This window comes from Camelus ferus, chromosome 12, assembly GCF_009834535.1.
Source record: "Camelus ferus isolate YT-003-E chromosome 12, BCGSAC_Cfer_1.0, whole genome shotgun sequence".
In the NCBI taxonomy this organism is placed as follows: Eukaryota; Metazoa; Chordata; class Mammalia; order Artiodactyla; family Camelidae; genus Camelus; species Camelus ferus.
In genome coordinates, this window is record NC_045707.1 from 54,230,751 (window position 1) to 54,258,489 (window position 27,739).

Here is a 27,739-nt window from a genome sequence, read left to right on the forward strand (position 1 = left end):
CTAAAAAGTAATAGAAGCAGGATTCCTAAAGCCAAACTCCTTCCATGATGCTCCGCAAACCATTTGAACCACTTGCCTCTTCCCAAATGCCTAGCCCCCATCTATCGAGTCCTGGTTCCCTAGTGATCCTCACTGAAATGCCTCCTTCATTCATTCATTCAACATCGAATGCCCTGGGGCTGCCTGCTCTGAAAAGTCCTATTCTCTTTCAGCCCTACATTCTGCTAGTAAGAGATAATCTGATAAGTCATTACACACTCTGCTATACTCATTCTTTAATTTAGGACCATCCTCTAAGACGAAAAATTGTTTAATCTGAAGAAATGACCCTGGTGCATCAGAAGGGTTTCTTAATCCCTTTTGTGCTAGGGAGCCCTCTGGTCGTTTAGTGATCTTGTGAACCCCTTCTTAGATGTTTTCAAATAACTAAAATGCATAGGCTTAAGCGGGAAACCAGTTACATGGAACTACAGACGTCCAAATATTTACAGAACTAATTTTAGGACATAGTTATAATCGGTACATCTTTATTGACAGATTAAATAACAAGATCCAGCAACAGAGTTAAAAACTACCTTAATTTGTCTGAAAACTATTGAAGACGTTTGAAAACTGTCCTAATCAAGCGATAAACTTGAATTATAATTATTTCAAGATATTTTTAATAACTCCAATAAATATAATATGAAAATACGTGTTCTTTCTATTGGTGACAAAGTCACAGGTACTGCTAAAACTATTCAGATTTGTTGTCCATATTTATAAATAAAAGAAAATGCTGTATGTTTCATTCTAGGGGTTATTGGAGATAGATATATGATTATTTTTCTGTCTCAGTTTGTGCATTTTCGGAGTTCTGTCCAGAGATACACCCTTCTACACCCACTCTCCCTACGTTATGAACTGGGCTCTAGTGACACGGGGAGATTTCAAGCATTTGAATCTTTTCACCTTCCCTAACTGGGCTGCACCAGTCACCTGTAGGGGGCTCCTTTTGCCTTCTACTGAAAACTTATGTTCTGACAATGCTGGTAATTGTTCTGAATTATTGTCTTAAGTCTTTAAAGTCTATGTCAAGGTAAACAGATAAAATATTACATGTACACGTTATTTGAAGACGCATGAAAAACTTCAGAATGCAATGTCTCTTTTCCAGCAGTTAGACATGCTATAAAATATTGTCATGATGAAATACTCAAGTCATTTATTTACCCCTTGAACTTAAAAAACGCCTACTGGTATACAATTCTAAGACTCAGAAGAAAAAACTTCCCTTAATTCTCTATTATTTTATGCAGCAGAATTGAAGGATTAGCTAGACCCTGTCGTGATATCTTTTCAGGATAAATGATGGCAATATGTTTAAAAAGGAAAGTTACTGAAACAAAACAAAGTCCTGTTTTAGCCATTTACTATATACTGTAAAACCAGTAACGCATTTAATCCATTTCTGAGGCTCCGTGCCATCAATGCTGAGTCTATTGTCAGGCACTTCACTTCTGACTTTGTTCTCATTTGCATCAGTAGTGCCATTACTGCCGTCTTCTATAAAATATATATAATGAGACTGAGAGGCTAAGAACAAAAGCACTATTTAATGCATCATTTTATTAAATCAATTCCCTCATTAAAAGCCATACTTTCTTCAATGCAAAATATGAATAGTTATAAAGAAACAATGTCTGTTGGAATTTTAGATGCCTAATTTCTTAAAGCAGAGCTGTCTTAAAGTTAGAAACTATGTTTTAAATAATAAACAAACATCTCCATATTCTAATCAGAGAGAACAAAAATCAACCCCCAGAAGTAGGGATTTGAAAAATAAGGCAGTTTCCATATTTCTCCTAAAATATTTGCCAGCAAAAGTGGTCATTATTTTTAATGAAAAAAAAAATCTATCTAACACAATTGCTCATCATTTACAATACTATTTGACTTAAACGTTGAAAGAAAAAAGTCACGGTCACTGGCAAATGTAGAAAATTATTTTAAAATTTCAAACAGTTTATGCAAATAATCTTGTTGATCTCTTCACTTCTTATTTAGCCAAGGCACTGTTCAGTCACTGATAAACTAAAACTACAACATTATATATAAAACAGCATTATATAAAACCCAGGGAGGTGATGTATGAATTGTACTATGAAGTCAAATAAGCACCCAGTATTTGAGAGGAGAAAGCAAAGACACTAAAAGGAAACAATAACCTACCATCTTTGTAAAAACTGTGTTAAGTGTAGCGGTCCACCCCTTACCCCGCCGTCCTTGGTAAAAAATCAATAGCCTATTGAAACGATGAAACTAATACACTCCAGTAATTTATACACATGATTTCATGAGTTTCCTCAAGGTTACACAGGTTAAGTAACTCTGTTATTCTTTTCAGATATGTTGTCAGGACCAAGGGCAAAGATTACAGTGGCTTTCTTTTTCTGCTTTCATAAGAAGTTAAATAAGAAAATAATCAGTATTTAATATTCATAAGAAGTAAATGATATATTTGCAAAATTCCACAAGCCATTTTCAGAAATTTAGTTTTATGTTTATGAAAGAAACTACAAAACTTACCTAATACTCCATTAAATTTATCTCTTATCATAAGGTCCAAACCTTAACCAAATCACTCGGAAATAAGAGTTTAAGAATCATATAAAACCATCTGTGCAAGAAAAATATGTTGAAGGGGCAAATAGAGGCTGAGGTTGTTATGGGAACAAATGTCCAAGTGAATCAACTATGTAATGAACCAAAACACTCAACGTCAGTACTGCCAGTAATGAGCCCAAATAAAAGCCAATGAAATGCCTCTTGGTTTTTCCTTTCTTAAGTAAGTTCAACATTTTTGTGAGTGATGTGAATTCTAGTACATAAAACTTTGTTCAACCTAAGTTCAGACGAGCTAGAGAAAATTTTCAGGAAGTTCATTTATGCACTCTTTGTTTTAGCTTTATCACATCCTATTACATCAAAAGTTCATTTATATTACATTGCAGCAACTTAAATACATAGTAAAATTTTCAGCCAATAAAAACAAAGGTCAGAACGTTAACAGAAAAAAAAATCCGTAAAATTCTTACTGCCTTCAGAAAATGTTAAGCATGGTTGAGGGTGCAAACTTCAGGCATGTATGTGTCTGTCCAGGAAGACTGTGAACTCATCAAGGACAAGAACCATGATTCCGTTATTTATTTTATTCTCCCCAACAGAATTTCACACACTACAGGTGCTTAAAAAAAAAATGTGCTTATTGAATTAAATTTATACAAAGCACTGAAGATGTAGACCCTCAATTAAAAAGATGCTATTTAAATAAAAAAGAATGGAGTTACAGAAGCTCCAGCTAATTACCAGAATATAATGAGAAAAATTTAAAGGAGGAAAACTAAAGAATGAAGTGAGATTCAAGCTTGATTCAAAAATGAGTTTTGTTTCTCATTTAAAAAATATCAGGTATTAGGCAAGGGACATTGCAATTTCAATTAAGAAAGTAGAAGAAAATGAACATGGAAACCATTGGCTGGGGAAATTTTTAAAAAGAAAATTTTACGTTTTAGTTCTAAGTTTTAGTTCATAAATTCGTATCGGCCACATATATGAGTATATTAAAAGAAGTCATTCTCTCCTAAAACATGAAGGATATTTAACAGCTGCCTAAACAATCCTTGAACAAAAGCTCCTGCATGTAAGCATAATTCTCAGGGCCAAAGTTGAACAAGTTTGTCTTGGGAACAAAACTAAAAAGGGAGAACACAAAAGTAATAAAGAACAGAGTTTTTATGGAGTCAAAGAATGTTTGTTTAGGACATCACTCATCTCCATCATCGGCTTGATTTAAAATTTTATTACAAAAGATGTCAAACTGCTGTAAATATTTTCCCACTAGAAGGAGACGCTTACTGGATGTAAAGACTTTTTCTGAAATTTAATTTTCAAAATTCATTTATTCTTGTCCTTTAGCCTTAGAGCCACCAAGCATTTCCCTAAAGGCGGCAGGAACCACAGGGAAGATTCTAAGAAGTACAAGGAGCAGATCGTGCTCTGATCCAAGCCATGGACGTCGTCTTCATTTCAATTAATTTACTTTGCCTTTATGAACCTACGAGTCTTTCAAGGAGGCTGACATTTCACTCATCTGAAAAAGCCTGGAATGTGACAGGGGAAAGGGAGGAGAAGTAAATCAAAGGGGTTAGCAATTTTCCAGATGCAATGTATTTTTCTTCTTTTCCACCAGAAATTTTAGAGCGCCTTCTGACATTTTGATTCCCTGTGCAAGACCATGGTAGCAAAAAATGCTCACAGCTTCTATGTCAAAAAACAAACTCACACATACATGCACTTGCATGTATTCGAGGAACATATCAATTCCAATTTGCTGCTCCTTTAACTGAAAATATTTCCTTGAGTGTATTTATTAGATGTTTGTGTGTACAGTTTGATACAATTTTAGTTTAAAAGCAACAGTGGGTTTTGTAACTTTCCTTTTTTCTTGTGTAGGATAACCAATCACTGAGTTCATGCTGGCTTTTTCATGAAAAAGATGGCATTTATAAAAACTATTCTCGTGACTATATTTTAAATCACACCGGGATATTTCAGTTATCACCTTTAGCCACGTGGTTTCAGGAAACGATGACCAAAGATTTCATGCAAATGCTGGTCATTTCAGAAGAGTTCTTTTTTCATGGAGTGAAATATCTAGAGGTTAAAAAAAAAAAATCTTCGAGGCCTGCAGATAAATTCTCAGCAACAGGGTATATGCTCATTGTGTCTTGGAGTCAGAGAGGGAGAAATGGCAGTTAACTCCCCAAAATGCCCTGCTTCAATATTTACCTGACAGCTTTGGTATCTTGACATTTTTCCCCAGTGCATTTCCTCCTTTTCCATGTATTATTTTACAAGGGATTTCTTGTTATTCAGAACTAACATAAATCAATCTATAACAGAGGAATTTGTTTAATACATTTATTCTTTTAAGAAGTTGCATGATCATATTTCATCGACTTGTACAATAGAGGGAAAAAAACGTTCTACTAAAACAGCGCTTGTGGAGACTGGTGCATGGTAAACCTATTGAGTCTTTTCAGAAGTTCATTCTTAGATTTTAACGTTAAATAATAACAACTATTCATTTAAGCTGGTCTCACTGTATATCTTGACCTTTTAGCAATTCCACACACAGCAGCTTATTGTGGTATCCTTTAAATATGAGAAATAAGAATGTTTTACTTTGCCACTAAGAGAAAAATAAAAGAGCACTGTATGTTACATGGCCCAAGAAATATTGGCAGTGTGCTCCTTGGCTTTCATTCGAAGCACTGCGATGCTGGAGGACCTCCTCTCAAACTCTGGCTTTGTTTCAAATGCATGTCCATTGGTAGCCCCCGTAAGAAGAGAGTCAGTGAAAAAATTGTTGAGGGGCACGTGGCTGAACTGGTTCTGGTGGTTTGAAAACCCTGTGTAACTGGAGTCTGTCCGAGGCGAGTGAGAGTAAGGTGTCATACAGGAGGAAGTGTCACGTGGTAACATGCACGAGGTAACCACAGAACCACCACTTGCATTTCCTGCCCACAAATTGTTCTGAATCTGGAATATATAAAACAACAAATATTACATTTACGCGTTCTCACTTTTGTTCTCTTGCTTTTGTTAAACTGCATTTACCAAAGTTTGTTCACTGTTCACTGCTGGCTCCCATAGGGTGGTCTGTAATTACGTTCTGAGTACATGAAGCAATTACTGAGAAATAATTATTTGAAAGACTCTTCTGGCTTGTTGTCCTATAATAGATCACCAAAACCCACATACTTGACCACATGAAATACTCTCACAACATGTCAGCCTCTTGAGGATTCTTTTTATAGTCATGATTCTTAAAATAAAATCTGGAAGCTTTAGTCATGATTCCCGACCAATTCATGTGCTTTAAAAAGTGGTTAGAAGTACAGTTTTAAGCTTAAAGACAGTTTTCATCTTTCTAAACAAAGGTACACAGTTGCTTGTTTTTGTTTTTGTTTTTTTTTTTTAAGTTCCACAGTTGGACTCTCAGTGTGGTAGTTTTTGCTGCAAATCATTGCTGACATCAGGCTGTTTGCTCTGTAAAGATATTTTTGATCAAACTCATTCTGGAAAATGTTTACCCTTTCTTTTCTTCATTTCCTATAGTCTTGAATACATAGCTCTGTGAATAGGGGAATTATACACATATTTGAAACATTTACTCTGATTTATATATGATATAGTGAGGGTGCAACAGAAGTATGACACATAAAAGAAATTTAGAATTCTAAAACATGACCATTACCAAAAAATGGAAGCACAACTAAGAAAAACATGCAAGTATTAGCAAAAATATCATATAAGTATAATTAAAGTGCTAGAAAACATCTTACATAAGACTGAAAACTGGGTTATCATTTGTGCCCCCCAAAATTCACATTTCATCTTATTAAATCTCTACAGGAAACAATTCAGTGCAGCATTACCAGCAAATACAAACTTCTCTCAAGCTACCATTATGTAAAAGCAACACTTAGTAGAATTTGTGTACTGTGAATTCTAAATAGGATGTATCTTAGACCAGCCATTTAAACAAGGGCAAAAAACAGTGATCACATGCATTACTGAGAAGCACAGAGAAAATCATGGCAAACGGCAGGATCTGGGCAAAAAGGAGGAAAATGTTGCATGGTGTAGCAAGGCAGAGACATGCAGCCTTAGAAGATGAAATTTAAAAATTACATGCCTCTTGCAATATTATTACAGTAGATTTAAACTGGAACACAAGCAACAATTTATACGTGTACCCCATCTGGATTTCTTTTTTTTAAATCATGATAATTAGAACAGAGTCGTCAATTATCTCAACATATATACAAGAAATGCTTTCTTATATTTATTTTTACACAAAAATATAGAGTCTGGCGTAGTCTTACAATGCTCAAGCTTAAATCATACTTTTTAAAGACAACTTATTTTCAATTAGCTGCAGAAAATATGTTAATAAATCTTCTAGACCACGATTGTAAACATGTTACTCTGTCACTTAGTTTCAAAACCGAACAGTCAAATTTCATCCCTTAGGTGGGGTTTCAACGACTGGCAAGATGCTCATTTTAGTGTTGTTTTAAAAGTAGTTCTTTATAATAAATATTTTCTAAGCTGCTTTAAATATGTCAAATCTGTGAAAGATATCTATAGATATTATCTATCTATCTATCTATATATCATAACTTGCATATTTTATTCATCCTTAAATTGTCATGGGTTACGTTGTTTTACTTTTGGTTCATTCTACTATATGCATCCCGCTTCAGTCAAAATACGATGATTGGTGCCAGTGATTGCTGAGTTATGTATCTCAAACCAACAAGAGGGGCTGCTAATGTCATTACTCTGTCAAACTAGCTTTTCTAACTTGATCTGGGTGACTTCCCTCTGAAATTCAATCAAACATTGTGCTACACTGCAGAAACCACAATCACATGTCTGACAAAAGGGCTCTCAGGAAATGAAAGTGACTTTGCTTGCTTACTTTTGAAAAAAGTAAATGAAAGGCAAGACAGTGGTGGAGAAAGACTACTTACTTTTTATGTGTGTGGAAGGATTTCTCAATTTATACAGTGTTGCTAGAATTTATTATTAAAGTCATCTACTCATATTCCTAATGCATAGAAATATATTTACCAAATAGGTAAAAAAGAAAAAAATAAGGAAAGTAAAAGCAGGAAGGTAATCTACAAGTTGACACTTAAAATATTTTCCCCCTAAAAGAATTAACAGTAATCCATGGATAAAATGAAAAGAAATTCTCCAATTTCCATGACATGGGCAAATATTTTTATTTTGATCAAAACTTCTTACCTGAACATGATCAAGCAAGTTTTTAAATGCATTACTTCTGATGAAATGTAACGTATAGAAATGTTTTCTGAACAGAGCAGACTGGTAAAGCAAGTTACTAACAGCAGTATTTAAGTTGGGCTTGAGAAGAGACCCAAATGTTCCCACAGGTAGTGATGCTGCCACACATTTTTACTGCTATGTCCTGTTTCCATGATCTCTGTCTCTCCCCTCTCTTCCCCTTCATTCATTTTCAAATTCCTTCATGTTTTCACTTGACTTGGGGGATCTAGTTGGTTTCTATAGCAAAAGTTAGAAGCAAATCATAAAAAAACCATCCCAGTGAAGTGGCGTTCTGCTTCTTCTGAAGCATCCCCTCTGGATGTTTAAAGCATGACAGTAATGATGGAGACTACGCTTATGACAGCAAGTTATTGATTAATTACCATGTGCCAAGCATTATGAAGACTTCTGGTCCTTCCAATACGCTAAAAGGTGTGTGCTTTTACTATTCCCACTTTGTAGAAGGTAAAACTATAGAGCAGAGAGTTTAAAAAACTCGCCCAAGACTGTGTCACTCCAATGTTAGAGGTCAAATCTGAACCCAGGAAACCTTCAGGAATGCCACAATGACAAAAACTAGTCTTACGAGTTGAAATTGCTTCTTTACTTATTCATAACCCTAACTTGGCAGGTGTTCAGAGACTCTACTTTCTGAAGGTAAAAACCCCCAGTGATTTAAGCACAAATGTTTCCTTATCTGTAGGCCTAACATACACCTGATGAAACCTTAACATGCATTTATTCAATGACGGAAAAATCTCTAAGATGAGTCCTAATATAAAATTTGGACTTACCCATCTTGCTGATGTAATCAAAATGTTCTGGACAACTCATGCTAATATATCTAGATTTTCTTTCATGATTTGAATGCTAGAATCACCATACTCTGTAATCTTAACAGAAATCACGAACATTACATAGTTAGACCCCGTTGACTACATTTCCCTAGGCAGGTTTTTTTTTTCTTCCCTTTTTCTTTTTTCTGTTAAACACTCATTCTCCAACATAGACACATCAGATGGAGATTCTGATTCATTAAGCATGCGGTGCGGCTCAGGGGATTTGTATTAAAACAATGGCAAAGATGATAATCCATACAGGCAGTTCTGAAATACTGCTGAAGCCCAACTTCCTTCTAAGTGCAGAAAACCCTTGCACACTTTCAATTATGTTTAATTCCTATGATAAAAGAAGCTCACCCTGTTTAGAAAAAGAAAAACATTACTTTCCCTTTTGGAGAGTTCTGTAAAAAAGTTAAGTGCTATCTTCCTATGTCTGTTGCTTTTATTTCTGTTCCTTAAAATACAGAATAAGCAGCATCCTTCTCACCTGTGAAAATCTCTGAATATCATCAGGCAATTATCATACAATCACAAGTCTCTTTTCTTTAAGCACTCCTCATACAACAAGGCTTCCAGACCATATCATTATAGCCACGTTCCTGTGGATATGCTGGGGGTTGTCAGTACCCCTCACCCGTATTAACACCCAGCACTGACAGGAGAATGTTAATATTTGAGATGTCTGACCACCACAGGAATAACCTGGCAGGTGTCATCTTTGTTCTACAGCATCTACTTCTGTTAATATTTGAAGGTGATATCTAATTAAACAACAAAACTGTTTGAGTTTATAGTTTAATAAATCTGCTGCTGTCAAGGTGGGCTCAATCTGTCTCCTCCATCCCTCCATCCAATCCTATTGTTAAAAAAAAATGGTCATTTTAAAACTAAGTACTGGAATCCCTGTCATATTGTCTAAAACTGCATATTTATTTGTCACCAGAGAAGCTGTACAAAAATCTTGCTCTCTGACTCTTGAAAAGAAATATTACATTTGCTGTTAAATTCTAGAATGAAAGTATGCATTTTTTTTTCTAAATAGGACCTTTTTTTTTTTTTTTTGGACTATTTCACAGACACCTACAATGACAGTGCTCTGCATGAAATACTTATTTTGTAGGCCTCTAACTGTATCATATTCAAGGGCTTAACAAAAATCAGGAACATCACTGAATAATGCCAACATCTTTTTTGCCTGTGTGCTTTAAAAAAAAAAAAAGACTGCCTCCCTTTACATTTTTTTCTTCTTTGTTGTATTTAAAAGGAGTGGATAATCTAAAAATATTCCATGTTTTAATGTGGTTCACAAAGTTTTTAAAATTTCTGGGGGCATGTTCAAAGCACTGCCCAGGGAACTTAGCCAACTACCTCCCATTAGCATGAATGGAAGTTCAGCTGACTTACTACTCCACTTTGAAAGTTTGCCCCTTCATATTTTTCTAGTCAAATAAAAAGTTAACACTTAATTATTCCATGACTTTGAATTTGGGAGGAAAACTGACTTTTTGTCTGAGTCTTTCCAAATTGAAAAAAAAATTCATATAGCATTCACTTCCCTCCCAAGGAATTAAAAGCAATAGCTAAGAAGGAGAGAGTTAATACTGAAGTACACGCATATATATTCAGAGTTCTTCACTATGGATATATATCTGTCATGAATTGAAGTAACAGGGTAAATCATGAATAGGAAATTATAAATCTCATTTATCTTCATCTTAGAAACTGGATATAGATATATTCTTTGTATAACCAAAACTATGAGGAAAATTTTGGTATGCTAAACCTGGTATATATTTCTAATATATTTACTGATTTTATTGCAGTGAGGAATTTTTCATACTTTTAAAAAAACTTTTAAATAAAACATAAGTCTGTTAGTCTTTGCCTTAGTTGTAAAGTAGCATGATGTGAAAAAAAAATCCAATAGCTTCCTGATAGCATTATATATTCTATGTCCTAATGCCAGTGCAATTTAGGAGACACTAGCCTATGGAATTTCATTTGGATTTAACAGAAATATTGAACAATATGAAAATATATGAGTAATAACTATTCTTTAATTTTAAAGCATCTTTAAAACTACCTAAATGATATTTTTCTACTGAAATAAGTTTATTTAACCCTGACTCCTCCTCTCTATATAGACTGCTCCTACCTGTCACCAATATCCGTATGTACACTCATGCAACAACACACACACACCATGATACACAAATCATCCTATACTCACACAGCCCTCACACTGACCCCCACGCTTCCCTGTGGGGGTTAAAAGGCTGCTTTAAAAAGACAGAGATGAGGGATTCACAAAGGGGTACTTGTGATGATGTTACAGCAATAGCTTCTTTGCATTAAAATCTGAAAGTTGATTTTGGTTTTTCCTCTTTGACAAATGTTTACATCTGTTGATTACTCTAGTATTATTTAATACTTATAGTATAGACTTATTATCACATTATCACTATACAATTTAATTTACCCAATTTTTTATATGGTCTATTTTTTTTAAAAATGCAGACATCACTTTTTATAAAAGCAGTTCAATTTTTGAAGGGACTATTACGTTCTTTACTAACATATCCCTTCCTTTAAAATTTAGAGTGGTAAAATATTAATAAGAATCACATGCTTAGTAACTTACAGATATTTCTAGCTGTTGACTAACTTTAAGGTCCCATTAACTTTTCTAGTAACTGCATCAGTAGGTTGCTGGCAGGGAGAAAGAGTATAAGTGTTTTTCTAAATAGTGAGTTTGCTACCAGTGACTAACACACTGAGACTTTGTCCATCTGGAAAAAAAAAAGTCCCAACTTGAATTAATTACGCAGTGAAAAGATCAATCTGAGCACGTTTAGGAACTGCCTGAGATAGAAATAAGGGCATGTTTTCATCAGGGCCCTCTTATTAGGTATAATTTTCACCAAAAAAAAAAAAAAAAATTAAGATAATGTAGAAATACTAAGATTTTGGGGGGAATCAATTTATATTTCAAAAATTTCAAAAATACGTGATTTTAACATATAATATTACTAAAATGATCACATATTAAATATTCATTGCTACTTTTGATTTTTTAAATAAAATTTCATCTTAGAAATGTGCACAGGGATTTGGACCAAGGAAGAGTGACTTTTCTGTTAAAAAAAAAAAAATCACTGTTTGATGTAATAGTCATATAAGACCAATAAACTGAGAAGAAAAATACTATACTGAAAAATAAAAGTGTGTTATCTCTCATTAGTGCAAAAATGAAAAGCATTAAATCTCATAAGAAATGCTAATGTCTGAAAATGTTCATAATGACATTTAAATGTGTCTACATTTTGTATTATTTAGATAATATTTGAAATATATTCTAAGTTGAAGATACAGGAAATATTAAGAATAATTTTCTTTTCCTTTACTGTTGAATGTGTTCTTAAATTTTACAGTAATTATGATCATTTAAAAAAAAGATTTTTAGGAAGTCTCATCCTACATGCCTTAAAATCAAACTTTTCAAATCAATTCAATCAGCACTTAGAATCTGCTATTTTTTTTTATCATTATCCAGCAACAATGATCATACTAAGTATTTCCCAATTATTTGTTACCTTATTTTTCATGTATTTTAATACATGCATGATAGCTATGCTGATTCATCAGTACCTGATTCATTCTCAATGACAACTCCTCTACTACAACAAAATTTACAATTACAAAAAACAAAAATTAAAAATTAAGTTTTCTGTGTGATTTAATAACAAAATATAAGTCAAGTATGCAAATATTTTATTTTGCACAGTATATTTTTAATCTTAGAGGGTCCTCACTTGGTGTCATATATGAGCTTTGAACTTATTTTTAAAATCCTGAGTAAACTTACCAATTATATTCATCTTATATTTGTGTTAGCTCTAATTTGGAATTTTATTTTTGTGATTTTTGTGATTTTTAAATCAACTGTGAGTTTGCGCAATTTTTTTTTTCTATTTAATGCTCCATAGTTTAGAATATAAAAGAAAACCCATAGACACATGCAGCTTAATAAATACGGCACACACACAATTCTGGATTAAAGTCTATCCTGAAGTTCACAGTAACAATAAGAATGTGAACTTGGGCTTTAATCCACAGTCTGTGCTCATAGACTTTCCAGACTTTGATGCTTGATATGCAACATTGTCACTCCTCAATAACTTATTTGTACATTTTAAAATTATTACTTATTTTAGTAATCTATTCAATTTATTGATTTACTCTTTCCTCGTAAAATATAAAATACTTCTGATCAATTCAGTTAAATCCAATGCTTTAACAGTGGTCACTTATTAAAAGCCAAAAAATGAGCTAAATTATTACTACTGTGTAAAGTCATTAAATCACATTAAATTTCAATATTATATTTTTCAAAAGATAAGCCTATTTTCAATATTAAAAACATGAATGCACTTCACTACTCTTAGAGTATATTCTTTACCTCTTTCAAGTGTTTGTATCTGCAACAAAATAAAAATTATTCACTGTTTGTGTCTAGCTGCATTTTTACCTAATAGATACTGGGAAAATCTGCCTCCTGCTACATATGATTTTTTTTAACATCTACATCTAAATATATGTGAAATATTATTTATACATATTATAGAAAACAGATATATTCATATACTTAATTAAATCAGCAACTTTATTCATTGTGAAAATTACATCAGTTTGAGTAATTTATATCCTTCTATAACTTTAAATATGTGTGCTTACAATCAGTGAGAAACTAGACTATCAGTACGAGTTGTTGACCTGATGACGTTAACATTTTTTTTCTCTCCATTCATCACGAGGGCAGTTTCACAATATCACGATATATGACCATCTCACTGGCTGTTCCACAGATATGAGAATATTCATCACATGATGCATCAAGTATAGCTACGTTATTAACATTTTTAAAAGACCTTGGGTTATTTGTTTACTTCAAATATTTGGGGAAAAATAAAAATAACAGTGAAAAATGTGAGACTTCTTCTGAAGGTAAAAACTGCTCCAGATACCTTTAAATTGCTAAACCCCAGTGGCTGAAGGAAACAAGTTCCACATTCCTTATTTAGCTTAAGTAAAGGTAAACCTTAAGATTAGTTCGGAAACTGGTGATCGAAGAAAGAAGGGTGAACAATATCCTCACAATCACTATTTTACAGAAAAGTCAAAATTTCCTTTTAAAAATTGTATAATAATGCTTGAGATAGAATTTGTTAAACTAGAAATATTATACAGCCTTCACCTGTGTTTTAAATTACCCCAGTGACTACAAATTAGCTATAACCTGAATGTTCAGACTCCAAGTGGCATACATTTATAAAGCCATCAATTAAAAAGCAGAAAGCAAAGACACTGCATAGGTCCCTTAGTACATTTTGTAAACATAGATTTAATTATAATTCTCACTATATACTAAATAAACCCTCACTGAAAATTTTGGTGGGAAAAAACTTCAATTCCTTTTTTGAAATTTCAATAAAAATATTTTCTTCATTAGAAAATAATTTTGGTGTATTAAGAATATGCTCAAATTTACTTAAAGCTACCATATTTGGTATGCCCTAATTTAAAGAAAAAGAATATTTAACTGAATTCGATCTTTCTCTAGCTCCCCAAACAGTAAATTTACTCACAGATTGGATTAGTTTAAATGCTACAATGTAAGGGAACATTCAAACCACTTAGCTACCTCTCTACTGAAGAAATAAATTAATAATTACTAATGGTTATTACAGAGTTATGATTATTGAGCACTCGTTATGTACTAAGCAATGTCTTAAGTACTTAGCATAAACTAGTTTGTTTAATCCTTACAAATATCATATGAACCTTTAGCACCATTTTATAAATGAAGAGAAACGTTCCTAGAGATTAACTCATTCGCCAAAGTTCTAAAAATCTATTAAGTGGCAGAGCCAGGATTTGAACACACAACTCCCCGACTGGGAAGCCCATAGTCATATATTCATCCTGGGCCCTTCTCAAATCCCAGTATTTAGCTCCCTAGACTGTTTAGCAATCACTTTAACCCTCTTCATAACAAAAAAGGTACCACCATCATAATCATCATCACCATCATCATCTACACCACTAAGATCACCAGCTCCAGCACCAACAATCCCTCCATTTTATAAAGAATAAGAATCGGAACATCAAGGAAGTCAAGAGACTTACCCAAAGTTACCCAGCTAGTAAATGATACAGTTAATGCACGTGTAATCCAAGCCTAACCTCACGGTATGAAATTAGCCCTTCTTGTAAGAATGAAGGCTGGCTATAATCTTCTAGAAAATGTTTATACCTAAAGAGAAAATATTTTATTCACCAAAAATAATTATTTTAAAATTGCTTTGGTTTTGATAAATTAGAAACAAGTTAGAATCTAATGTAGATAGATGCCTGCTTCTTAAACTCAAGGACAAAATTATAAAGATCTCTTTTGCTCTGCTGGATCTAGTTTGCATCAAGAAGTGTTTGAAGAATTTGTTACATCTAGTTTGTAATCTGTCCAAAAAGCAGGAGATTTTGTCTGGATCATTTATATAATCTCCATGCCTAAAACAGTTCCTAGCATATATTTGTTGGATAAAATGCAAATAACTCTGGAAGGAAAAAAACATAATAAAAGCTGAAAGGAGCCTGCAAAATGTTCCTAGTCTATCCCTTTCAAAGAGGAGGAAAATGAGACTCAAAGAGGAAAAGTTAATTGCTTAAGACCACAGAGTTAGCTAACAGCACGGATTCAGAAACATTTGCTTTATTAAAAATAGACTAACTTTTGTTTTATAATGTACTCCTCAATACTGAAGTGAACCAGTACTTTTTTCCAAATGTAGTCAGTGTATACATAATTTGCTTAATACTGGGGTAATACAAAGGTGCGTAAGAATTTAATCATCTTTTAAATACTTTATATCCTAACTGGTGTGGCAGACGTTCCACACAATCCATCACAATGTCAGTGAGAAAGTGATGCACTGATTGAAGGAGGACTGAGAGGAGGCTCAGGGCAGAAATATGGTTTAGGTGAGGGGGAGGGAATTCAACACAGAGGGAGGCAGAGTCAGCACAAGCAATGAGCCTGTTTTCTAAAACATGGTGTTGTGAGCCGAAAATAAAGGGCTTTAAAAAATATATGCATATATACACTATTTTTCAGTACATTAAAATATACTACCTTTAGGACATATTACTACTGATATCAAGGGTGCTCATTTTCTTATGTTTGTTTGCTCTCAAATATGAGCAAGCTTAAGGAAAAGAGTATCTTCAACAGTTTAAGTGCCTACATTTAAAAAATATTTTATATTATTATTTTATAAATTTTTTAAGTGGAAGCATTTTTCCTTTCCAAAGTAAAGTGATGTTTTAGGGTCAAAATTGAACTATTTTACTGCTCAGTGTTGGATTAAGGACAAAATGTTGCATGAAGAGCCCTGGACTTCTGAAGGCAAAAAAAAATCTGGGCTCAAATTCAATGAGTTAATGGCATTAAGAAGAAAGCCTGGCTTAAAATAAACCCTCAACTGGTAGTTACTATTTTTACTCTTACGGCTGTTGTTACTATAGTATAATGAAGACCAGTGGAAACAAAGTATTTAGAATATTTTAGAAAATATTAATTACTACTCATAAGTGAACATGTTATATGTCATATATAGATACCTTTATGCTAGGTAAGATTATTATCCACAGGCTTATTACTACAAGTAAGCTTAAGGAGATCATTTTCTAAATCATTTCTGTTTTTGATGTATTTCTGTATATGTTTTTGCTTCCCTGCCAAATTGCTAATTCTTTATTTCTGCCCTGCTGCCAACATTTTCTAGTTTCAACTTTTTTTGTAATTAATATTTTTTTCTGTAATTAGTAACAGTAACCAAATACAATGTCTCATTGCACTGACTTGGTTAGACTCTATTTCAGTTCCTATTTTTCCCATTATAAACTTCTATTTTCAAGCCACATGATTTAAAAAAAAAAGTTTCCTTAGGCTGAGGCTTTAGAGACATAACTTCAGCATAATTTTTTTTTCAAACAAACTAAAAAAAGTCAACCACATATTTTTAAGTTAAAACGGAATTTTCCAGTGACTTTACCCAACACCTACAGTGGGGAGTGGGAGACACTTGATTTCAGAATTTCTGGTAACCAAACATTAAAAGACTTACCCATATAGAAAAGCACTGTGGCTTTAGCAGTATTGATTATTTTTTTAATCACTGTTAATGAACTGTACTGTCAAAATAACTTCAACATATGCACTCTGTGTTCCCATACTTAAATTATGAGGCAGTATAAACAATAGACATAAATTACGCAGAGGCCACAAGGAGAATTAGTGCAAAATTCCATGATCTGTGAGTGGAAAATTTTAAATTAATCCTTTGTTGTAGTGAAAAAGACTATCAAATGGACAATTTGTAGCATTTCCCTTCCTGCTTGAGCTACTAGGTCACCTCATTCTGCTAACTGATAACATCGAAAGCTGTGAGGCCCAATAATGAAATGGCAAGACAATTCTAGGAAAAAAGGGTGACTAGTTGGAGTAAACTGTTATGTTTAGCACAACTCTACATGTTTCATGGTCCTGAAGAAGAAGGGGGGCAGAGATAAGGCAACCAACAGCAAAGAGCAGAGAACTGGCAGGCAGACAGAAATGGGGCTTAGAAGGGAAGGAATAAAGATTGAAATAATTAGGTAAAAGAAGATACATTATAGACAAGTGTTGTGTGACAGACTTACCAACACAACTGTTTAAAGTCCTTTTGAAAAGAGTCCATAATTTGTGACTTTAGTATTTCTAAAGTCATCACAGTCAAGCAGTTCAAAATCATATAAAGCACATGCTATCCTCATGATTTTTTTTGTTATTTCACTGGTTCTGGGTACATTCTCTGCTTCCCTGAACTAAATTGCAGACTTGAATAATGCAACTTGAGCCTTATGCTTGTTGGTATTTATTAACCATTCAATCATTCAAATGTATTTACTGGGAGGGACAGTCTACTGCGGGGGTTTGGATCTTGCTCCTGAGAGCCAGAGCGCCTCTGCTCAGATCTGGGTTTCACCGCCACTAACCAAAGTGAGTAAATACCTCACCTCTCTGTGCCTCAGTTTCCCCATTTGAAAACTAGGGATAATTAGGTATACCTACTGCATAATTGTGGTGAGGATGGAATGAGTTAATACATGTTCCCTGCTTAGAACAGTGCCTGACCCAGCGAGGGCTGCAGTGGGGTGGACAGCGAGGAAAACCGCAGTGCCCACTCTCACGGAGCTTACAGCCTAGAGGGGAACAGCCTCACAGCACTGTTTAGAACTCAGCTAGGACACGTGAAATATTTGATGAGTAAAATTTCATTAGCCCAATGATATTAAATAACCTGGAGTGTGTGTGAGTATGTGAGTGTGTGTGTGTGTGTATACATGCTTTTAAGTAGAAGAAAATGTGAAAATGTAAAGGAACTACTTTAACATCATTTTTTAAAGTGAGAGAAACAAGATTCTTCCCAAGGCAGGTATGGGTGGGTATTTATTCCAAAGGTACCCATAACGTTGGTCTTCTAGCAAACTGCAGCGGTAAGGCTTAGCTGTAGAAGCCCTTTGTAGACTGCCCTGTAAGGAACCATTGTGTGATCACGGACCAATTTTTTTTTTAACTCACCTGGATCTGCTTTCCTGACTTTTAAAATAAAGGAACTGAACTGGTTGATCTCTAAGGCTCTTGTTCACATACAGTATAACATTACATTAAGGAATTTGGTGAATTTATCTAGAGGAGTTAAGTTCTCAAGATAGGTTTTTTAAAAACCATGAAACGCACAAGAACACAAAGATAGCATGAAATTAAAGGACTGAATCATGCTCACAGGTATGAATTTACAGTTGAAGAAAATAAATACTCTTAAGTTTTGGGATGCAATGATTTGTTTACAGGACTATCAAGGTATTGCATCAGTGTACGTTACATACTTGTTTTCAAAGTAGCATTAAACAATAAGAAATGAAATAGCAAATGACTTGTTCCTTATAATACACATGTCCCTTACCATGTATCAAATATAATTTTGATTGTAATTCAATATTAGGGAAAAGTAATATCCAATTAGAAAGATAAATAATTTCATTTACATGAATTACAAAGTGTGAAAAAAATTTCTAAATTAAAAGGGAAAATAAGAAGAAAAAGAATTTCTAAATACTCTCTGAAATGAGATGAGGGCTTCCATTATAAAAAGAAGCATTTCTTAATATGATATATTTAAAAAATTATGTCCAGTACTAATTCGATATAGTTTTAAGTCACAAAGGGCTAAATGTTTCCTGGAAACAATGAGCAACTTCAAAGCTGAAAAGACAACATAGGAATAAAGATATTTTTAAGTGGACCTGAAGGTTGCACAGGCCACATCTGACACTGTTATGGTATGGTTTAGGAAAGAGCAACCACAAAGACAGCATGCCAAGCAATGCTTTATGTGTTTTAAAAGTTAACAAAGGGAGTGGGTCTGAATTAGTTAGAACATAGAGTAATTAAAAGACATACTCTTGAATGATGCTACTTAAGTTGTCGCAATGTATACCAAGGAAGAGACCCTGACATATTTTTAAATGGATGGCTCTGGAAAAAAAAATCAATCAATATTTTAATAAAATAAAAATCTAAGAAACATGGAAAAAGTCGTCAGGAGGTTACACTTTTCATTCTTGTTCCAGTGGATACAATAAAGCCTATACTAGCCCATTTAAGAACATACAACCCACACCTCTTCCTCTCAGGCAGCACTCCGTGCAGTTTACCATACCTGTGGAAAGCTGTCCGTCCTTGGCAAAACTGATATGTCATAGGTGGCCGCAAAGTGGCTTTTAGCTTGTTGGATTTGGCCATAACGTTCTCTTTTTCTCCACTTGGCCCTTCGATTTTGAAACCAAACCTAATTTTTTTAAAAAAGTAGAATTTTAGGAAAGATATAGTTGATAATGTAAATGTGATGTTCAAAAATTTTGAATCAGCAAGGCAAACAAGGTGAACAAACTTACTAATAAAGGGATTTTTGTTTTAATGTCAAGGGAGGATCCACAAATTTAACTTTCTATTTTACCCTGAGAAGTGCCATATCCATGAGGCAATAAAATTTAATAAAAAGACACAAGACACTTCTAAAAATGTATTTAAAATGTCTGAGCCTCTGTTTTTTCCATTTATGGAAGATAAAAAAGAATCAGATTATATGATCTTGAAGACACCTTATATCTCCAAATTATCACAGACAATCCTCCTCTCAGAGAATGCTGCAAGTCTGGACAACATTCATAACTTCTTAGTTCGGGCTTATCCATTAACTCAGTCAATCTATAACCAATTAATAACTGGGTCTGTCAAAACAATTACCTTTAAAAATGTCACAAAAGTGAAGACTCTTCTAGATTGTACTCATATTTAGAAAAACTTAGAAAAATGTAAACATAAACAGTACATCTAAAACAAATAGCATCAGCAGAAATATCATGACTATTTAGAAACATAAAATGTTAAGAATATATATTATATTGAACATGGTAAAGACTGTATATAAAATGGCACCACCTGAAGCTGAACTATGGTTTTAAAATATACAAATTGTTTATTACATAAATTACACCACTAGTAACATTTATATTCTCTTATAGAAAATGCTCATAATACTCAAAATCATTTCTACAATTTAAAAGATTTACAGATAATATAAATAATAAAATAAATAGGGCAGTATAACCAAGTGTCAAGAAGCCTGTGGGTTAGTGCGGCCTCTGACAAAGTCCCTAAACTGTCTTCCAAATCTTCTAAATCTAATTAATGACATACTAGGAATATTCATCATAACAGCTGTCTTCCTCAGAGGGTTAAATATTCACTAATTCACACTAGTAGCTCTCCAGAATCTTCACTTTACTATTTTAAGGTATCAAAGGGAGATACAGAATTTTATATTCAATATGTATAATTTGACATTTTTGAGTCAACATTACATGAGCAGCTATTAGGGTAACTCTTCAGTCTTTACAGAACCATGTTCAGAATATAAAATATTTAGAGAAGCTGGAAATAAACGATAAAAATGCAAATTATCAAAAACCTTTCATTAACATTTACTTTAAATTTCTACTCTGTTTCATACTCAATTCCAAGCTCTCATATCTTTACCTTCACACTTAGGGAAACATATTAAAGCTCAGTCTGAGGTGTAAGCATGCACTGCCAACTGAAGACGGTACTTTGAAGTGTTTTCCAATTGAAAGAAGGCAAAGAGAGCTACCTGTTCAGCACAGTTTCTTAGAACACTGCTGGGAGCTGTGTACTAGCCACTATTTCAGGGCCCAAGACACATCAACAGCAAAACAAAACATACTTTCTTGCAGCCCCCACTCTCAGGCACCAGGAGAGCACTAAGGGAACTGTAATCAGAGTTTTTTCATTGAGAAAAAGACCCTGACAATCTCCCTAAGATGGGGGCTGGTTACCACTCTGCTGTGAGAAGCAGGAAGGAGAACCCACCGGAGTAAATGAGGTGCAGGCTGGCTCTCTGCACAGGGTCTTAGACCAGAATTAATCAGGACTTGATGAGATGTTAAAGGGGAAACCTGCATTGTGCACAGTTGATCACTCAGTGTGTAAACATAGTTTTCTATGGTTACAAGAATAACTAATTTAAATATAGGAACACAAGGCCAAAAAACACACTTGCGGGAGTTGTGTTAACACTTCACAAGTCCAAATTCTTCCTTAGCATCAACTTTCTATATATTTACTTCCTGAACTAAGATAAAGTAACCATTTGTCTCCACAAACTAAAGCAGAAATCTGCTGCTTGTTATTCCTGCACCACCAGATGTTGTCTTTACTGACGTATGAGGGCCTTACAATGGCTTAATCTTCAAAAGGAATACTATTACTCCAGTCAGAACAAAATTTTTTGCTATTTTATTTACTTCTCTAGTCTAGTGGTTTATAGGAATTGCAAAACTTAGGACTTTTTTACTTAGAGTAGTAAAAACACAAAGGAAATGTTCGTTCTCCTGAATTACTATTATTTGGGAAATAATACAGTTTACAAATAGCAAAGCTAGTAAAAATAAAATGTGCCTAAAAGGAAGAGTTGTATCAGTATAATTTTATTTTTTCAAATTACTAGAAATTAAGCATATTGAATCATCCAATTAGATAATCTGAATATAATCTATAAATATAATTGACTTAAATTTATATTTTTAAAAATTACCTTAAGATTATTATGACTACTGCCTTGGCAAAAATCATGTTATCTAGATTTTAAAAATTATAATGGAATGGCATGCATTGGCAATTCCTGGGGCTAGAAAATTGTAGATGAGCTATATATTTCTTCAATTATGTACAGTGAAAATAGTTTATGGCTTATATAACAACTGGGAGTTTGTGAGATTGTTTCATCTTTTCTTTGTTTTATTATAACTCCAATCTTAAACTATAAATTTATGGGCTATTACACAAATAACTTATCAACATTGGGTATATAACCTAAAAAGAACCTAAGTGGTTGATAAAATAGAAAAATAAAATACATGTATTACTAGACTGTAGAGCTATAACTCTGACTTTTTATCCTTTAAAAATTACTTTTTAAAATCAGAAATTTATCATATTATGTTCTTTTAAAAGAATCGTTAGTTTCTATGTCTATATAACAACTCAAGTGTTCTTTTGTTTTATACCTGTGTGTGAGTTGTCAAATTCTCGGCAAGTAAAAAGGAATTTTAATAGACTGACATGCATATATTATACTGTTCTATATGTTCAGTAGGAGAATCAGTTTCTTCCTTTATTGGTAAAATGCAGCTATTGAATTATTCGAACACTATCCCACCCCCACCTCCCCACCCACCAAACACACACACACCCACCCCCAAGCCTTCATTTGGCTCCTACCTGGACCCTGGCCTCAGTCAGCTCTGTCCTCAGAGCAAGCTGTTCTCTGACATACACATCCGGGTAGTGGGTTTTCTGAAAGACCTTTTCCAGCTCCTCCAGCTGCAAGCTGGTGAAGGTGGTCCGGTGTCTCCGCTTCTTACTGCTGGATACGTTGCTGTCACATTTATCCCCAAGTTCATCCAGTTCTCCCTTCTCTGGCATCCCTTTCACGGGAGACATCCGGAGGCTGTTACAGTTGTCCATAGCTCTATTTAGCTCGGTGTGAAGAGGCTGTCCTTCTACTTTAGTGATCCCATAGTTCACTGTACCCAGAGGGGGAAAACAACAGCTCTCAGGATTGCAAAACATCTCCATGAAGGAAGTAAGTTGAAGTAATTTAGAGCATCAGGGAAGCGATCTGTTAATGATTTATTGTGCCAGTATTAAATTTGATCATCACATTATGTACGATTATTAATTCACTTTGGGCAGGTTTAAAACCATTTTAAAATGTATACACTGAACTCATCTGCCAAAAATATACAGTTCTCCTCTCCGGGATTCATGTAATGCTTATGCACATAATTTATAATCAAATTTAGGTAGTCAAAAGATGCTCTACATTTTTTAAAAAAACACCTAGGTGAGCATAATTTTTGAAAAGTGAGCCAATATATCGTATTTTATTTGCAGCAGACAAAATTAAGTTACTTAGGTGGCTCAAAAAAGATATTTCAATTTTAAATAGTATCTGTAAACCAAAATTCAAACTCTTCTCAAAAGTTATGTTTCTCCTCCACACAAAACCTATGGACTAGAGATTTAAGATACAGTATCGTTTCTACTATATTTCCACGATTTTAACTATATATTCATGTCTGCACTCAAAAATTTTAATTCAAAAAAGTGATCTGCTAAGTTAAAAGTGAATTTGCTATTGGTTTCTGAAAGTGTTTCCTACAGAAAAGTAAGATTTAAATAGACTTCTTTAGCTTAAAAACTCGCAGGTTCTTTCCAAATATGATAAATTTCTGCTTAGCTCATGAAATTTGTTTTAAGACAAAAAGCTTTTAATTTTCCCTCTAGTAAAGAACAGAAATTAAAGCATCTATATTAAAAGATTATAAAGGATGTCATCTGGCATTCTGTTTAGAGATGTTTTAATTTCAGTGATTTCCTCCAGATTTGAGTGCATGCTGGCAGTATGATGTAAAACAAAAATATATCTTACGGTGCCACACACACACACACACACACACGCAATGGATGCACATAAGAAATGGGAAGCATTTTTTAAAGGTCATCCCAGCCACAACAGTGATATCCAATGAACTGTGAAACTTTTTTCGTTTTTCTGTTTTAAAATTATCTTTCATAATGTATTTTTACAACTGCTTTAATCATTATACAAATATATTAAACTTTAGTACCTAGATAACTTAGATACCTAATAGGTTTTATGCAAAGGAAGATGTGATGTAAAACTGAATATAAAGAAGAGCCTTGACTAACAGTACCGTTTTGTCTCTTTCGTCAGAGTTAACGGGGAACTGCGGTAATTAGGGACGGGGGGGGGGGGGGGGGGGAGGGGAAACAGGCGTGAGGGTAAGGACATCTCAGGAGAAAGACAGGAATTTTACTAAATTTAGCGGACTTCTTGTTGCCTTACATTCATCTTACTTAATACTTCCCTATTAAAATTCATCTTAATAGTATGATGTTCTTTTAAAACTTGATCAAGTATTAAAAATACCTATCTCTTTTATTTTGGAATCCTGACAATTTAAAATATTATGATTGAGTCATATCCAGCAGTCAACATAGGACACTTCAGAACCATTTTTTAAAAACCCCGTCCGTGGAAATAATTTTACGTATACACCTAAGAATTCCAAAATAAAGATGCTGTGGTCTGAAATACAGCCAGGAAACCAAAATTTTAGTGTGTTAAAATAAAAACCAATTTTTCGGGTCTTTCTGAATAAGTGACTGAGATTTAACTGATTTTCTCTAGCCTTTGCGCCTGTATTTTTGATTTAAACTTGGAAGTCGAAAGTAACTTGCAACGTTGAACAAAGTAAAATACACGAGGTCGTTTTTTAAGCTTACTGTGTACTAAGTATTTAGAAAATGAGTTTCTATGAGCCAGTGCCTTGCCAGATTTCGAACCTCCATCAAAATAGGGGGCGGGAGGCTTGTTGTAAATATTTCACACTTAATTCGTTTGTTATTTTAAAGCAACCCGCTCCTTACAGCTCAACTGTGGAATATATACAATGATAAGGAAAAGTCCTCTTGGAACTGTAAACTTGCTTTAGCTGTCGCGATCTGAAAAAAATAGGTTTGTATTGGGTTACAAGATAGAAAAGATAGATGGTTTGTTTTGATAACATTTTGACTTTGAGATACTTGGCCATTCAAAGTTGAAGATTTCACCCAGAAGCATTCCGAAAGGCTTCTTAGGTGACTTCTAATGTGGAGTCAGAAAAACAGACAATGCAGAATTCTGGAGTGAGCGATTATATTGAGAATTCTTTGCCCGAAGCTAAATAAAGTGACTTGGCGTTTAACACTTATTTATCTGCTGTACTGCAAATGCGAAGAAGTAGAAATCACAAATTTACACAAGCTAATCTCGCAATCCTCTAACTTCACAAAGAAAACTATCGCTACGTCTTGGAAAGTAAGAAAGGTTTTTCACCTAAGTTTTCTTATTCGCGAAGATAGTGACGTCCTCTAACGAGCTGTGATGGATTTCAGCCCCTCCTGCCCCGGCAGCGCGGCGGGCTCGCAGAGGAAGCCCGCTGTCTTGACTCAATTACGCTCTATTTAGCGCCCTATCAGTTTACGCCGGGGTCCTGGGTAGAGAGACTCCAGGACCCGTGGGGGACAAGACTCACAGCAAAAAGAGAACCGGCCGGAGGCAACCCGGCGCGGCACCCTTCCTTTGCTCCCCCCAAAGTCTGCAGCAGCCAAAACTCCGCTTCCTAAAACAAGCGTGGTTCCACTACCTTCCTCCGCCCTCCAGCTCTCTCGCTCCTGCTGTCTTCCGTTCCTTCCTTCCTTCCCACCTTCCTTCCTTCTTTCCTTCCTCCCTCCCGCCCTCCTCGTCCGGGCCGGTCCTCACACTCCGGATTAGCGGGTGGGCTGCCGCAGCTCGGCCAGCGCAGGGGACTCACCGCTGCTGTCCTGACAGGGCGAGGTCCTCTCCAGACGCACGTGATGCTCGGCGCGGGGCAGGGGCCCAAAGGCCTGCACGCATTTGCCCGCCGACGCTTTGCTGTAAAAGGACTCATTGTCCAGCGTCTCCATAACGTGCTCCAACGCGCCTCCTGCGCCCATGTAAAAGTCACTGTTTTTACTCGGTGGGCTCTTGAGGGCAAACTTCTCGCTGAGAAACTCCATAATCCTGGAAGGCTGTCGCGGAGCTCCTGGGGCTCGGAAGCTGGAGAGCGCTGGGGGAGGGAGCGAGTGGGCGGGAGAAGGGAGGGCCAGAGAGGAGCGAAGGGGAAGCGAGCGCTGCGGCGCCGGGAGCTGCCCGGCTCCGAGCCCTTTAAGACGTCCGGGCTGCAAAGGGGGCACCCGAAGTTGCTTTTATATCTTGAAACTCAGCTGGGCTCCTCGGGCAACCTCCCAGTTCTAATGAATATGAAAATAGGCAGGCGACTAACTCCACCCCGGGTCCCCCTCCGCCTCCACCCCACCCCCATCTTCCCCCACTTACCCGGGCAGGGCGCGTCCAGGCCTAGGTTAGACAGACAGCTCCATTTCAGACAAATGCCAGCAGGGACGAAGCCACGACACCCAGAAACATTGTCGACGCGACAGTGGACTGGCATTTCAGGAGAGCTTGGTGAGATCGCACAGCAGTTAACCCTCCACTCCTGCTCTCTGCGCCCTCCCCGGCCGCCCGCCCTGCCCCCGGTACCCACCCCGCCCCCACGCCAGCCACTCACTAACAGAAAGATTTAGAGGCGTCTTAAGAACTTGAAAGGAAGTATTGCTCTAAAGGGCTTTTATTTCATCCGTAAATCGTTTATGTGGAAGATCCACATTAATCCGAAGCCCAAGAAGCCGGATGCGTTGGCAGCTATTAACTGGGACAGCCGTGGTAGAGGGGCGGCTTCTGCTTCCAACCAAGGGGAGCTCGGCGTCCCGGCGCTTCCCGGCGCTCAAGAGCCCTTGGCCTTTCCTTTCTTTCTGGAATGCGGCGGCGTGTGGATGTGGTGGCGATGGGAGAGGGAAGCCGAGCAAGAGGCATTGAAACCACTATACTAATACCAACCTTATTTCCCCACCCTTCTCTCAACCTAGCCTTGGTGCGTGATTTTATCATTAGATTCAGATTATTTTAAGGAACCGCGATAGGAAAAGAGCCTCCAAAGGGCCCTTAGTATGGGCCAGAGGGAAGCTCGTTATGCAAAGGGGTTTATGAAAGAGGAAGGCTTCCAGCGTGGTTTTTACAAAATTATTATTTTTACTTTTAAAGAGTCGCGGTGGAGTTTGAAAAGCCGTGCGGGGAACGAGGGGCGTGCGCGGAGCTGGGCACAACGGCGAGGCAGCGTCCCGGCGCGGTCTTGGCCAAGGCCTCGCTTCCCGCCCTAGGGATGGTGGGTGTGCGGGGAGCTGGCGGCTCCCTGAGGGCAGGGCAGCCCTGCTGGGTTGAAAGCCTTGTGTGTGACTTTGGGACTCTTTGGCTTCCGAGGAGCCCGCGGAGGACGAGGGAAAAAGCGTTCAGAGGCTGGGCAAGAAAAGGCCGCCATTTGCAACAGGCCTCTTAAACTGGAAATGTTGTGAACACTCCCACAGGTTGGCGACTAAGGATTGCGTCTTCCAAGGGAGGCCTCTGCTCGACAGCCTTTCCCGCACAGGCTCTCGCAGCGCCTGTTCCGTCTTCCCAGGCCAGGCAGCCACCCTGGGGCTTTGGGCGCGCCGGGCAGACCCCACTCTGGGGTGGAGAGGCCAAGCCCAGCTCCGGCGAGCTTCTGGGTGGGCTCGGAAATTTCCACTTTCTTCAAGGTCTTGGCTGACCTAGGACTTACTGGGAGACCCT

The 27,739-nt window shown here is 36.0% G+C and overlaps 2 protein-coding genes across 4 annotated transcripts in view; one reads left to right on the top strand and one right to left on the bottom strand.

Moving 5' to 3' along the window:
• Positions 1-3,630: 3,630 nt before the first annotated feature.
• Positions 3,631-26,586, bottom strand: ALX1 (ALX homeobox 1). Of its 3 annotated transcripts, none has more exons than XM_032493695.1 (5): positions 26,411-26,586; positions 25,866-26,141; positions 22,705-23,009; positions 19,565-19,693; positions 3,631-5,583 (listed from the first exon to the last, which is right to left on the bottom strand). In XM_032493695.1, the coding sequence occupies exons 1-5, from the start codon at positions 26,523-26,525 to the stop codon at positions 5,263-5,265; spliced, it is 1,146 nt and encodes a 381-aa protein (XP_032349586.1). In that variant the 5' UTR covers positions 26,526-26,586; the 3' UTR covers positions 3,631-5,262. The 3 variants fall into 3 exon arrangements, with proteins under 3 accessions (XP_032349586.1, XP_032349588.1, XP_032349587.1); XM_032493697.1 differs by having other exon boundaries at positions 25,866-26,253; positions 26,411-26,513; XM_032493696.1 differs by having other exon boundaries at positions 25,866-26,325; positions 26,411-26,512.
• TSPAN19 (tetraspanin 19) overlaps positions 26,465-27,739 on the top strand; it is a 208,018-nt gene continuing 206,743 nt past the window's right edge. Inside the window, exon 1 of the mRNA XM_032493698.1 lies at positions 26,465-26,539. The gene's annotated coding sequence lies outside the window, so the exon portion shown is untranslated. The remainder of the gene's footprint in view (positions 26,540-27,739) is intronic.